At 36.4% G+C, this 15762-nt stretch overlaps 1 protein-coding gene across 2 annotated transcripts in view; it reads left to right on the top strand.

Annotated features, from left to right (window-relative positions):
• Positions 1-672: 672 nt before the first annotated feature.
• Positions 673-15762, top strand: part of LOC115886869 (fatty acid synthase-like) — a 75158-nt gene continuing 60068 nt past the window's right edge. The window contains exons 1-5 of one of the 2 annotated variants that reach the window (XM_030906194.1): positions 673-744; positions 829-996; positions 5407-5556; positions 5636-5803; positions 5860-6060. In XM_030906194.1, the coding sequence (XP_030762054.1) occupies positions 852-996; positions 5407-5556; positions 5636-5803; positions 5860-6060 (664 nt within the window). In that variant the 5' untranslated portion in view covers positions 673-744; positions 829-851. Of the gene's footprint in view, positions 997-5406; positions 5557-5635; positions 5804-5859; positions 6061-15762 lie in introns of both variants that reach the window. The other variant, XM_030906193.1, reaches the window with a different exon arrangement.

Consider the following 15762-nt stretch of genomic DNA (forward strand, 5'->3'; position numbering starts at 1 on the left):
CATAACTTATGTGAGGCATTAATCAGGTTAAGTCAGGTTTTGAAAAATAATTTTTTCCTCAAAAAGTATGCATGGTGGCGTTTTTTTACAAGAGACAAAAAATGTAGTAAATACTAGAGGGATCATTTTACGAAAAGAAAATCGCCCGTCGCGTCGGTGGAGTTGGAAAAAAATTATACTAAAATGTATGTAGGGATGGGGGTAGTTTTGACCCTTCCCCTACTACACAGACTCCCAAAATCTCATTCAAATCGGAGCAACGGTTCTTAAAATATCCGAAAAAATGTGTTAATTTTTTTAAAGTTTGATGCCCTCTAGCGGACAAACAAAGCACTTTTTGCATAGAGGTAAATTGTGTCCAACGAAGTTATTTTGATTCCAAAAATACGTAGTAGTTTATACTTAGTTTTACTTAATATTGGGATACTCCGCACATGCGATAGATTGTGTTAATTATAAAACAATGTAATAAACATTTTGTACATAATACACATGTAGAAGATGCACAACTTTATACAATATTGTATATAGCACAATACTATTACAACACATTTAGTTTACACGTATTTAAAATTCAGCTATTAAACTATTCATTTAGAATTTTAAATTTATTGATCTTTTAGTGAACTTTTAAATAATACCATACCACATTTATGCATAAAACGTATTATACGATAGTCAATAACGCTTATTGACTTAATGGTGGCGGTTGCTCTTTCCTTTATTACGAGATATTTTTGAATGGTAGAACTATACGGCTATTCTTATTACATTTTTTAAACATTGTTAGATTTATTTGTATCAAAACATTTTAGTAATATATTTTAGCAAGTTTGTAAAACTATTTCATCATGATCAATCCGGAAATGAAGATAGTTGACGAAGATGTGGTTATCTCTGGTATAGGCGGTTATTTTCCTCAATCGACAAATTTTGAGGAATTTGGAAAACACCTTTTGGACAATGATAACCTAATAGAAGATAGATGGAAAGAAGGTAAAACTTTATATATAATTTATAGTTTATGATTTGTGCTTTTTAGTAGAAAAATATTATTTAAGAAAGAAACTCTTAAATGTTACATATTGTATTTGTTGTTTTTGACAGCTAATAGTTAATTTTTCATATTCTTGTGTCTGCAAGAAGAAATCCTATTCTGTCCTATTCAACAGTTTTTTCCAATAATAAGAGGGCCTCCTGCGCCGGAACTATCTATGTCTGCACCCACTCCTGCTGTTTAAGGATCTTTATCGCAGAGTCTTACTTGATACAGGTTGAGTTAGTTGAGGTAGCGGGCAACGGCCCAGCTACGTTGAAACACCGATTCCCATAGAACACAGAAGTTAAGCGACGTAAGGCGATACTAGCACATACTAGTGGATGGACGGGTGACCGGTTCGAACCTCTGTATCCTGCTGTTGTCCAAAAAGACAAAAGTGTAAAATCTCTTGACACACACTGCTCATTCACGCCGGTTCGAGGCCGGATGAGATCGGATATCTGGTAAGAGTCGATTTAGACACTTGCCAAATCGGTAGGTCATTGACCATGATATGGCCGAGTACCGCGGTTCGGATTCCGCGTACACAAAGTAGGCCCCGTCCAGATTAGCCCTGGCAGGAAAAAGGAGACGTTAACTTCAAATCTTTACTTTACTTTACTTTAGTTCAGGTAGCATTTGACAACCGTATGTCCTATCAAAAGACCTGTTATAATCCGCTCTTTATTCCTGCTAAGCATTAACGGTTCCTTTGGTGTTTTAGAATTACGTCCTTGGATGAAGGCCTTGCTATTTGCTATGCTTATGCCCCTGTCTGTTTCATCAGTGGGCATTTCTCATTTCCCTGATCCAGCGTTTTTCAACAATGGCTTGTTAATAATAAAGAAACTCTTATAAATAAAGAGTTTTCTTAAATGCTCAATTTTAAGAGTACTTGGAAGTATCAATTGTCATTTTCTATGTAAAAACAAGTAATTGTTTATTATACAGGGTTGTTCACCACATACGACACGGAGTATTGTAGCTAAACGATTAGATTTTCCAAGAGTACAGATACTAATATTGTCGATATAGCTCGCTTATTTCATAAAAAAAATTAAAAAAACTGTTTAAATATTTTTGTTAAAAAGGACCAATTAATATGATCCCAGTATTCAGACTACATTAATTGACTGTTTATGTTGATTAATAATAATTGCTCCAAATACTAAAAAACTGAATTTTGTGTGTGTATTAGACAGTGTGGTAAAAAGTAACGGCCTTATAAATTTTATTTCATTTTTTGACGAATGCTGATTTATAAAAACAGAGACGTTTATTTTCATAATTTATTATTATATTGATTTCTGAGCCAAATCCACATTTATTTAGAATACTTTATTAATTAAAACAATTTAAAAGTATGTAATTAACTAATCGTTGGTCGGAAATAATGGTGGTATATTTAATTCGTATACTCTTTTATAAAGATTGAAATAGTTTTTTTGGTATACCAATAGGCTTGCAATATTTACCACCTGTATATTTTGTGTATATATGTTGCTTAAAAAAAATCTGAAATGTCAATATTCCATGGGTATAGTGATAAATGAGGTCTAAATTATAAGAAAATGCATTTTCTACGAAAAGTTGCAGATATAGGTAAAAAATGGTATAATAAAATTTGATAGACAATTAAAGTGTGCATATGATTCACGTAAAATATACAGGGTGTTCCATTTAACTTAAACACGTTATGGCCCTTTAAAGCTAGTAATTATTTAATATACATTTTTGGACACTCTGTATAAGGTAGTAAAATTTTTATTATTGCAACACAATATCTGATGAATAGATAATCTTCAGTAAATATTTAGTATTAAAAACTTTGATACCCTTGGAGAAATGAAGCATTAAAATTTTTACTGCAATTTCTTAAAATTGAAAATATTTCAAAAACGGTAAGGTTTAAGTGTGATAAACCTTAATCAAATTTACCTTTATTTCAATCGTAGAATCCAAAAATAGAATAATATACAGGGTGTTCTATTTAAAAAAAAATACAACTATATTTTTTACTTATTTTGGACACTCTGTATCTTGTAAAAATATTTTTAAATTGTAGCTCTAATAGTCCTTCAACGAACCCAAAACTTACAATTTGTAAAAATCTAATCGTTTAGCTACAATACTTCGTGTCGTATGTGGTGAACAACCCTGTATATTCATTGAAATAGACTCAAACTTTACTTGTTCGTGTTCTGAATAAGTTTTTCGCCCTTGTAATGAGCCACGCCTATGCCTCGGATGTGCTTGGCCATAAATCGTTGAGGGACTACCGTGTAGGACAATTTGGAGACGTTAGGAGGTGTTCCATGCTTACCGCACCACAGTCACACTCGTCGTTTTGTTCAGACATACCACATTTTATTAAGCTGGTTTTTACTGGCGTAACGAATGTGGATTCAGATGTATTTTAGCATTCTAAAGCCATATTATTCTTAAACCATTGTTGCTTATTGATAAGCCACTGGGCGGGTCTTCTGGCAGAGAGCAGTTGACAAGCGTTCATTCATCGGGTCTTGTAGTAAACGATGTCTAGATTTCAGTCCCGGGAAGCTTCCAAACAAGGGGTGATGTTTGTCATTTTTTTTAAACTTTTTGGTGTGTTCGTAAGCTGCTCTTCTTAATTTTAGATCGTTGAAACCTGATGCTCTCTGCAGGTTTCCCAGAGGTGTCGGTTTCATGCATTCTGTCACTATTCTGGCAGAGACATTCAACTGTTGAGAAAAAGACTGCCTGCACTGACCAAAACTGGAAACCTATCCCAGTTAACCGCTGCGTTCTTGATGATTTTGTGCTGTTGTTCTCTGCTACGCCCTGTGCAGCACGAAGTGGAACACAGATCCCGGTTATGTATAATATCAAAGTTCCGAATATCCAAGATGGAACTTTGGAAAAGCAGATTGGGAGAGATATTCATCTGCTCTTGATAAAAATAGTAATATTCATTGTTTCACTACCAATAAACTATCATCGATTCTCGAAGATGATTATATCTACCAACCAGCTTCTCTATGAAGATTATGTGGAAAATGGCAGATCGGATGTGCGGATACTTTGTTACAGAACCTTGATGAAGCAAGAAAGTAGAAATGGTTTGAAACTACTACAAATTTGAACTTTAGGCACTAAAGCGGAAAGGCATAGAGTCTTCTTAAAAAGTTGGGAGCTGACTCCCATAATGTTAGAAACCCGTCCAATATTACAGCTAATCAAATGCCAACCACGTAGCTAATTTGTCAAGAGCTAAAAAGGACAAACAACATTCAATCACAATTAAGAAGGAATTGAATCATCTACTGCACATGAACAACTTTGGCGCATTCACCGTTGATGAAGTGACAATGGCTCTCTAGTTCATAAAGAATGACAGTCACCTGATTTATACAGTATACACCATGAATTCATTACACATTGTGGAATCAGTTCATAACATTGGCAATCAAGATTCTGTACAAGTATTATTCAATTCGAACAGTGGCCAAAAGAATTCCAAGGGCTTTAACAAAAGCCAGTATCTACAGAGGCCAGTTCTCCATCCTCGACATCAGCCGTACCAAAGTTCATGGCACGAACGGTCGTCGTTTCGGCGCACTCAGTGATAAGGTGTTCTGGTGTTTTCCTATTTTCCCTACAGAATCTGCATTCGCCGTTGTTTCTCAGCTTCAGCTTACTGAGGTGTTTGTCGAGGAGACAGTGTCCTGTTAGAAAACCTGTGACAATCCGAAGATTGTTTTTACTTAAATCAAGGAAAATCTTTGATTTTTCTCTGTCGTAAGTTCTGAGGAACGTTTTCTTCTGAGGAGTGTCTTAGACCGTTGGAGGACACCCATTCCAGGTTACGGATGGAGTCTTCCAGATTCTACAGTTCTGCTTTCAGTTGGTTCCCGCTTGGAAAACAGAACGGTTCTGGTCCAGTTAGTGGAGTGTTCGCTCCATTTCTAGCAAGATCATTTGCTTTTTCATTGCCTTCTATCCCTTGGTGAGCAGGCACCCAGAGTAGGAGGACTTTATTTTCTTTGTCCAATTTGTTGAGCTTCTCTAGACATTCTTTGATCAACTTCGAATTTATGTTTGCACAAATAGAGAATGCGCATAAGCAGCAGCACATTACCTAGTAGTTCCCAATGACAGTCTTTTTTGGTACAGCTAGTGACTTCTTACACGCAAAATATTCGTCCACAATTTTCCACAGTTCCACTGTTTTCGTCGAACTCTGTATACCGGTTGTAAATTGATTAAGATGTTTAATTTGAATATAGAATGTAACATGGATTAAAATAATTTATTATGTTGAACTAAGCAATCAGTTGCTACCCGATATATTTCTTATTTGTTATTTTGACCATCAATATCTTTTCTAGGTATGAAAGGTATTGTCAACAAATTTGGTGTTATTCAGAAAGAATATTTCGACAATGCTTATTTTGGAATTCATCGTCAACAATGTACTTACATGGATCCCATGCAACGTCTTATTCTAGAAAGAACATTCGAAGCTCTTATAGATGCAGGTATAAAAAATACATTTTGTGATTCAAGCACTCCATTTCTTTATAAAATCTGCTATAATATTTAAAATTTATATTCAAGGTGTTAATCCAGTGGAAGTGAGAGGAAAACGAATTGGTGTTTTTATGGGATCGTGTATCGGTGAAAGTGACAATCTCTTTATGGAATCTGTCGTCTCAGGTTTTGGAATTGTCGGACATTCCAGGGCTATGATGTCTAACAGAGTATCTTACTGGCTCAATTTAAACGGTAAAAATAGAATTACATTTTTAGTCGAAATATCCAAATATGTATATTTTATTTAGGTCCCAGTGTTGCCTACAATAGCAGCTGGATTGGAGGTATGGAAATGCTTCGAATGGCTTATGAATCTATCAAGACCGGCCAGTGTGAAGCGGCTATTGTAGGTACCGGAAATGTATCTCTGAATAGTGAAATTCAGTGGATTTACAACGACATGGGATTTCTGTCTCCTGACGGTGTTACTAGAGCGTTTGATGTCGAGGGTAAGTTTATCAAAAATAAAAAATCAAACCAAATTAAGATTAATTTGATGCTTTTGTGATTGTATGCTTTACACGAGCACAAATGTGTTTACAATATTCCTACTATATTGGTTAGTTTACTGCCAATTATTGGACTTATTTTATCAACTATTCTAAACCTGTCCCAAAAACTAGGGAAGGTTTTGACAGAATATCCAAAAAATCATATTTTCAGGAATTAATAATTAATTTTCCGAATTAAAATGGCTGAACTGTCACTGTCATGTACCCTATTGTTGCGTTGGCCCGTTGGCCAGACTTTAGATATACTCGTGTCAGACATGTGTCAGACTCACAAAAGACGGAATAGATGACGAACAGGAATAGATGACGGAACGATTGATTTCAGGAAAAACCAATATTGACTCTAAAATTCAGCACAGGATTAGCAGCGCCTCAAGAGCATTCTGGAAATTAAAAGACAAGGTTTTCTACAATCATGACGAGCACCTTGAACGAAACTTGCAGTGTACCAAGTAATAAGAATCCCCACCATTCCATTATATTGAAGCGAAATCTGGGTGCGTAACACCGACACATGAACGCATTAAACAAGTTGCAACAGAGAGGCAATTCTTAAGAATCAAATGGTTCCACCACGTCTAAAACGTATCGGTTCTTGAAAAAGCTAGGTGCGAGAGCGTTGAAGTCATGATTACTAAATCCCGTTTAAGATAGGCTGGTCACATATGGATGCAAGGATGCAAGAAAACCGCCTACCGAAATCTTTTCTTTACGGTGAGCTTGTAGACAGTAAGAGGAAACCGGGTGAAAAACTCAAAATGTACAAGGATATTTTCAGCGAAAACTTGAAGGGGATAAGCATGCAGAATCGGTCTAAAGAAGCTGCGTACAATAGAAAGCAATGGAGAAGGACTGTAAACTCAGTTAACAGCGACAACCAAAAAGCAATGAGATTTTTGAATGTTGGAGTGCGGAAGAGAAATAACATCACGTATCGGGCTTTTCAGCCACAGAAAAGCTCATGAAAGGAAACGCCTTGCGTAATCATCTTCTGATGCGTGTCAAATACTCGTCGGCGAGTAATGGCAGTAGTAGTAGATATACTCGTGTTCATCGTAGATACCTAACATTAGTATTCCCTATAATATCTACATACATGGTGAGTTTCCTACGATGTTCTCTATGGGTATCTCGGAAACTACTGGACAGAGAGAGTCGGTTAAATGGGTAAAGAATTGCAGTTTTGTGGGGTCATAAATATGCGCCTTTCAAATTTTTGAAAAAGTTCATGGCTTACTAGATATTTAGAAAAAAACAAATTTCGGCTATTTTAAAAATTGTCCCTAATTCCATTATAAGCTATTTTAGACAAAAAGTTTTCAGATAAAAGTTCGATAATAGATATAATATAATAAGATAAGATAATAACATCCGTAATGAGATTGTGTCCTCCGTGTTTTTCTAAAACCTGTCATTTTTGACATATGACACAAACATGTTTTTTTAAATGGAAATCATAGTTAACCATGGCTTCATAAAAAGCGCCATTTTTTAAGCTTTTTAGCGGTATAAGCTATAATATGTTTTCTTCGAAAAATTACTGAGTTATAGCCAATCATTTTTAAACAATTTCATTTAGTTAGCCATGGGAACAAGTTAATCGTCTTTGCTCTCATAAATATGAAGCTGTCACATCCAAACTTTGCAAATTAAAATAAACAAAAATTGTAAATATGAATTTTTCAAATGAAGAAAAGCGTGTACGATCATTGGTTCAACTTTTCTTAACCATACATTTTCGAGGATACGTTGACCGGTGAATGTTACGTTTTTTAGAGAACGGTTTTCAAGACATGTTAGAAAAGTCAAATTTAGTTATAGCCAATTCTTATCTTTCTTGGCTAATTTCACTTAGATTGCATGGTATTCTTATTCTGTTATGATTTATAACTTATAAAAACTCAGAATATATTACTAAACGGTTTTTTACAATTTACATTGCACAAACTAAAACTTAAAAAAATAATATCACTACATACACTTTAAGCTATTGTTGCGGACCCATGTGGATTCGACCTAACCTAACTATATGTCCCGCCCTCAGATGACCTTAACATCGCATTAAAGAATAGACACCGTAATGATTCATTCGTTCGAGAAGAATCGAGTCCCACTGGAATGGAATAGTACATACGAGAACAATCGAAACCTTCTCTATGCACCTAACGATCTATGGACTATTCTAGAGATCTTTAGCTGTCGGTATAAAAGTCGGCGGCTGTGGCCTAGAGAGGGCAGTTATAAATAGACAAGTACAGTTGACGCGCTAAAATTCAAAAATAAATTCTTAGTTATAAATCTGTGGCGCCTACGCCATTGCCGCCTCCATCGGTATCAGGCCCGGAGGTTCGACGGCGCAAATAGCTACTCCAACCTCGAGAAGTTTTCTCTTGCCGGTCATGAAGGCCAAGTCTACAGAGAAAAGAAGAACCGAGTGACAGTCCGCGCTGTCATCCGTCAACGAAGCCACTGAACTTAGTCTCAGTCAGTCAGTCAAGATGGCCGCCGGCTAGTCCGATTGTGCTCCTTCGTTTCTGTTAAATCTCAGTCCAATTTATGTTAATGTTAAATAAAAGTTGTTAGAACACGCGCCTCATTTCAATACGACCACGTCACCTTCCCAAAAATCGTTTGTAAATAGTTCTTTAAGTCTTTTATCGTTATTGTTTTTGTTAATTAGTATTAAATAAATAGTGTTTAAATAAATTGTGACTGTTTATCCACACGGAACCGACGAAAAACGTAATAATTGGTGTCAGGTGTGGGGTGTGTGATAGACTAGGAAAATAAAAAGACAGACAATGGCTCCGAAAAAATTGTTGACTTGAAAGTGTCGGAATTAAAATGCGTACTGGAAGAGAGGGAATGCGAAACAGATGGAAAGAAAAGCATTTTACAAGCCAGACTGAGAGACGTTTTGATTGAGGAAGGTGAGGATCCTGACACATTTTGCTTTGAGCTGGAAGGTGACCTTGACTCGTCCTTACAAAAATTAGAAGATAAAATAACGGAAAATTCTCACAAGTTGGAAGAGAAAATTAGTGATAAAATTATGGAAAATTCACTGGATTTGCAAGAAACTTTAAATGATAAAATGAATATTTTAGAAGAGAAGATTGCAGAAAATTCTAAAGACATACAGGCCAGCTTTAATAATAAAATACTTAATTTAGAAGAAAGTTTATACAACAAGATAACAGAAAACTCCAGGGAATTAGAAGAAAAGATTATAGAGAATTCAACGGAGCTACAAGACAAAATAACACAAATTGAGGACGATGTAAACAGAAAGATAGAAATATTAAAGGAAAAAATAGCGAAGGCGACTTCACCATAACGTCAAGAATCGTCGGAAGACCGACACTCGTCGAAAATAAGTGTACATCAAAGTCAGTTATTAAGCATCCACAGTTTGACGGAAAAACCGTTTGGGCCAATTATTTTTGCCAGTTTGAGGCCTCTGCGAGAGCGAACGGATGGACAATCGCTGAAAAGGCTACCGCTTTGACTGTCGCACTGCGAGGAGATGCGACTGACATCCTGCAGACACTGTCACCATCGGAACAGGGAGATTATCAGCAATTGGTACGACATTTAGAAATGAGGTACGGCCAAGCTCATTTGGAACATGTCTACCATTCCCTCTCAAAAATCGTGTTCAGCACCAATGAGACCCTAAGAGAATATCAAACTGAAATAGTACGCATTGCGTACCCTGCTATGCCCGAAAATGTTATGAAGTGCTTAACAGTACAGGCTTTTATTGATGGTTTATGTGACAACGAGACAAGGCAAACACTTCTTTTGGCTCATCCAACGCATTTGGGAGATGCCCTAGCACGTGCCCTGGAATTTGAGGCCGCGAAAGAATGCTCTAGGTCTCTAGGATTTGTACGGGCTGTTGAGGAGTGTTCCGATGATTCCAAAGTGGAAAGGATTGTGCGGAAAGTACTGGGTCAGTATATGAGCAAGAAGGGGTGACCGATTCGCTGTTGGAATTGCGGACAGATGGGAAATCGTTGCAAAGAAGAGAAAGAAGTGAAAGTGTTAAGGACGACCGTGGTTGGTGATAGTTAGCAAACCGAAGATCTTGCAAATGACCAAATCAGCGATCCAGAGTTGGGCTTGGTGATTAACTGGAAAAACGCGGACCAGAGACCAACGTGGGAGGAAGTTTGCAGATATTTGCCGAACGTGAAGTCGTACTGGTCCCAGTGGAATTCATTGGTAATAGATAACGGATTACTTCGCCATGTGATTGAGAGACCAGAGGGACAAGAAGAGAGAAGGCAAATCGTCATTCCAAAGAAGAGGGTCCCGGAAGTCTTGGCGGAAGTTCACAATGGAACCAGCGGTAAACATCTTGGTGTTAGCAAGACCCTTGGCAAGCTGCGTGAACGGTTCTATTGGGTGAACTGCACAGAAGACGTGAGGGCCTGTGTAAGAAAGTCCGGAGACGAACGATGGCAACAAATACATTGTGGTAGTAATGGATTACTTCAGCAAATGGGTCGAGGCCTACGCGTTGCCAAATCAAGAAACGTCCACCATTGCTGATGCCCTGTTAAAGAATGGATATATGCAGGTTTGGTGTTCCCATGGAGCTTCATTCAGATCAGGGAAGAAACTTTGAGTCCAATCTGTTTCAAGGCGTCTGTGAGGTCCTTAACATCCGCAAGACCAGGACGACTGCTCTACATCTACAATCCGATGGTATGGTTGAACACATGAACAGAACTATCAACCGTTATCTGGCCAAAGTAGTCTTTGACCACCAAAGAGACTGGGACAAATTCCTTCACCTGTTCCTGTTCGCCTACCGTTCATCCATCCAAGAATCTACAGGGCAAACCCCAGCCAGCATCGTTATGGGACGGGAAGTGCGCCTACCCTGTGATCTGAAATTTGGTTGCCGACCGGGAGAAGAAGTCGCCGGAGAAGATTATGTCCACACACTACGTCAAAGGATGGACGATATCCATCAGCGAGTCCGCCTAAATATTCAAATTGCTAGTGACCGAATGAAGGAACACTACGACATTCAAGCTGAGCATGGAGGATACCAACCAGGGAAGTTGGTGTAGCTATACAACCCGCAGAGACGTCCTGGGTTATCTCCGAGGCTACAATCCTCGTGGGAAGGGCCATACGAAGTCATGGATAGGACTAATGACGTCGTATACCATATCAGAAAATTGCCAAAAGGAAAGCCGAGGGTAGTCCATTTCAACGGTTTGAGCCCCTACCAAGGCGAAATAGAAGATCGTGCTGGGACCGTGAGAACCTTCAGCTTTGATCCCCCTGATTCGGAGATGTCCTTTGACGATTTCATGGCCCGATACAACAGCAGTCAGAAGGCTCGCTATGGTGTAACCAAAGAAGAATAACGAAACCTCTTTTCCGTGCCTTCTGATTATTCGCTCGCTCACTGTGTGGCCCGAGATTTGCGGATGTCCAGAGGAATCGCTGCGACGTTCAATGAGAAGTTTGGGCGAGTCGGAGAACTACGCCGACAGGATCCAGAGGTTGGAAGCGTCTTGAGGCTAACCGACAATGAACATAGTCAAGCAAGGCACATTTTCTACCTAGTCACCAAGGAATGGTTCCCAAGTAAGCCGACTTATCTCAATCTATGGAAGACCCTGATTGAACTGAGAGAAGCCCTGCTAAACAACAACATTATACGATTAGCCATTCCGAAGTTGGCGTGTGGACTCGATGGTTTGAGTTGGCGTACAATCCGGAACATGATTGAAGTCTTGTTCAGATTTACGGGAATCGAGATCCTCGTTTGCTGCTACAACCCAAAACTGAGATCGGGAGAGAAAACTGTAGACTGCTATTTCTACCAGACTTCTCAATGTACCAGGGGCCAGCTTTGCAAATACCTTCATTCACCGTGTACATCTCGGGACGAGCATGTACCTAATAAGGGGGCAGTGTTGCGGACCCGTGTGGATTCGACCTAACCTAACTATATGTCCCGCCCTCAGATATCCTAGAGAGGGCAGTTATAAATAGACAAGTACAGTTGACGCGCTAAAATTCAAAAATAAATTCTTAGTTATAAATCGTTTGTAAATAGTTCTTTAAGTCTTTTATCGTTATTGTTTTTGTTAATTAGTGTTAAATAAATAGTGTTTTTTTAAATAAATTGTGACTTTCTATCCACACGGAACCGACGAAAAACGTAACACTATTTTAGTTCATTAGGATTTATGTTCAAAAAATCCGCCATTGTTTCGAGTTGCATCTTTTTAAAACTGAATTACTACCTATTCTCACAGAAGGACCGGTCGACTTAATTAAACTTTTCTCGTACCGCCACTTCAAGTGCCTCTCTGAATTCTAAAGTTCTTTTGTAAACCTTATTGTTAACCATACCGTATAAAAAATTCTAAAATGGATAGGTCATGTGATCGAGGAGGCCCATGCAATTAGTGCACCTCTTCCTATCCCTGCGTTTGCATAATTATGATATAAATAATTTTTAACATTTTTTTCATTATGGGGGGTGGGGGTGGTGTACCATAATGAAAGTCATATTGGAACCACTTTATTGATGCGCGAGTATATACACGTTTTTCTTCATTGGAAAAATTCATATTTACAATTTTTGTTTAATTTAATTTACAAAGTTTGGATGTGGCAGCTTCACATTTATAAGAGCAAAGACGATTGTTTCCATGGCTAACTAAGTGAAATTGTTTAAAAATGATAAGAATTGGCTGTGACTCAGTAATTTTTCGAAGAAAAGATATTATTGCTTATATCACAAAAAAGCTTAAAAATGGCGCTTTTTATGAAGTCATGGCCAACTATGGTTTCTATTTAAAAAAAACATATGTTTGTATCATATGTCAAAAATGACAGGCTTTAGAAAAAAGCGGAGGACACGATCTCTTTACGAATGTGATTATCTACAACTTTTATCTGAAAACTTTTTGTCTAAAATAGCTTATAATGGAATCAGGGACAATTTTTAAAATAGCCGAAATTTGTTTTTTTCGAAATATCTAGTAAACCATGAACTTTTTCAAAAATCTGAAAGGCGCATATTTATGACCCCACAAAACTGCAATTCTTTCCCCATTTAACCGACTCCCTATCTCCAGTAGTTTCCGAGATACCCATAGAGAACATCGTAGGAAACTCACTCTGTATATGATTTTCTTCCATTATAATTTAAACATTTATCAAGGATGCATATTAGCGAGAGCAATAAATACTTCAATTTTTAATTTTTACGTACAAATAATACACACTATGTTGAATATGTTAGAAACAGAATAGCACAATTCAGAACAGATAAGTGTAACATCTCTCAAATTTTGATAAATGGCTTTTATAAGAAAATCAGGTAATACCAAGAATATTATAGTTATACGTTTAAAACAAAATCTATATAATATATTGCCGTATTATACAGGGTGTTTCAAAACAAATGCGAAAAACTTCAGGGGGTGATTCCTTGTTCAAAATAAAGGGTAGTTTGCTTTATAAACGTTGGGTCAAAAGTCAACCATTAGGGAGATATCGCGGTACAAAGATGGCGGAAAAATAATGTTTTTATTCTTTATCTTGAAAACGAAAAACGATAGACTAATGAAATTTTATGGAAGCATTACTGTTATGAAAACATACTTTGTGGTAATTTTCTCACTTTTTTAAAATGAGTGGAAGGTGTTGAAATAAACTACCCCTATCATTCTTGTTAACGAAATTAAAAAAAATTATCAAACACATGCAAAAATTAATTTGGATAGTTTAGTTTGTTTAGAAACTTTTTTCTCTCTTGTGTTTTTGATAAAACTCACCGAAATGAAATTGTGGATAAAATGTAAAGCATTACATATCAGGACAAAAAACATTTTTAGATAAAGAATCTAGTGGGCTGCTCTAATTTTTTAGGAAAAATCTAGTCGGCCGCTGTCACTTTTTAGGATGTTTCTAATATTATTTTATTGACATTACTCTACTGCAATACGTTATTATCTAGATTCTTATTATTATCGTTATTATCACTAGATTCTTTATCTAAAAATGTTTTTGATCTTGACATGTAATGCTTTACATGTTATTTTTTAATTTCAAATCGGCGAGTTTTATCAAAGAAACACAAGAGATAAAAAGTTTCTAAATAAACCAAGCTATCCAAATCAATTTTTTTGCATGTGTTTGATAAGATTTTTCTTTAAATTTCGTTAACAAGAATGATAAGGGTAGTTTATTTCAACCCCTTCCACTCACTTTAAAAAAGTGAAAAAATTACCAGAAAGTGTGTTTTCGTAACAGTAATGCTCCCATAAAATTTCATTAGACTATCTCTTTTCTTTTTCAAGATAAAAAATAAAAACATTATTTTTCCGCCATCTTTGTACCGCGATATCTCCCTAATGGTTGACTTTTGACCCAACGTTTATGAAGCAAACTACCCTTTATTTTGAACAAGGAATCGCCCCCTGAAGTTTTTCGCATTTGTTTTGAAACACCCTGTATATTTTAATATAATTTGATTAAACAGTTATTGTATAAAATATAAAATATTTTATTTTTGTAAAATAACGTCCCGGCACAGACTAACTTATTTTGCCTGGGCTTCTACTGATACAGGAATTTTCCGCAGGATACTCTTCCTTATTGTTCAATATATTTTAAATTATTCATGAATTTTTCAATATTGCATTTAATATTAATTGTTATTCTTTACATATTTGTTTGTTTGCCTTTAAAAAAACGTTTTAAAATACTAAAAGTAAAAATCGATTTGAATAGTAATAGGTCAATATTTCAATAATAAAAAAAGTAAGAGCTTTATACTCTTACAGTATTGAATATGTAAAATAATCTACTGTCTAATCTATTTAATCATTAATTATTCAAAGATTTATTTGCCGTAGGATTTGTTATTGACGTAAATTATATGTTATTATTATATTATTATAATATTAATTATTAAAAGAGAGTTGCTATATGGGTCAAAAACGTGACATATAATGAGGGACAATAAAATAAAAATAAAGAAAATTGGAATACATATATCGAGACAGTGCTTGGATGTACCTAGACAGGCGAGGATGAAAACTGAAGAAATTAGAACATTGACGGGGGTAAAAGAACTGTTGCTAAGTATTACTATGATAATCGGAGTAAGCTAACTGATATGGTATGGTAACGCATGGTCTACTAACAATTCAAACCGTACCTATATAGTATAGTTACTTGAGGTCATGTAATACGTATAAACCGCGATAACCAGACGAATAGGACTGACTTGGACCACCTATGGACGACTGAAATACATTTTCAAAGGAGTACTTCCGATATGGTAGAAGAGTTGAATTTCTTTAATTAGTGTGTACTACCTGTTCTAGCGGAGACCCTAACATTAACAAAAAAACAGCAAACAGAATCAGAATAACACAAAGATCAATGGAAAGGTCAATGTTGGGTCTATCTCTGAGAGATAAAGTACCCAATACCGGAGTAAGGGACAAAAGTCACAGACGCCATATAAAAAAACTACAACTTTTAAATGGAATTGGATAGGGCACATTGCATAGCGAACCGATGATTGATGGACAAAGAAAATTATAGAATGGGGACCAAGACACGATGCAGGAGCAGATATAGTTCAGG

Source organism: Sitophilus oryzae, unplaced genomic scaffold (assembly GCF_002938485.1).
Source record: "Sitophilus oryzae breed Bouriz unplaced genomic scaffold, Soryzae_2.0 scaffold_499_pilon_pilon, whole genome shotgun sequence".
NCBI classification, from domain to species: Eukaryota; Metazoa; Arthropoda; class Insecta; order Coleoptera; family Curculionidae; genus Sitophilus; species Sitophilus oryzae.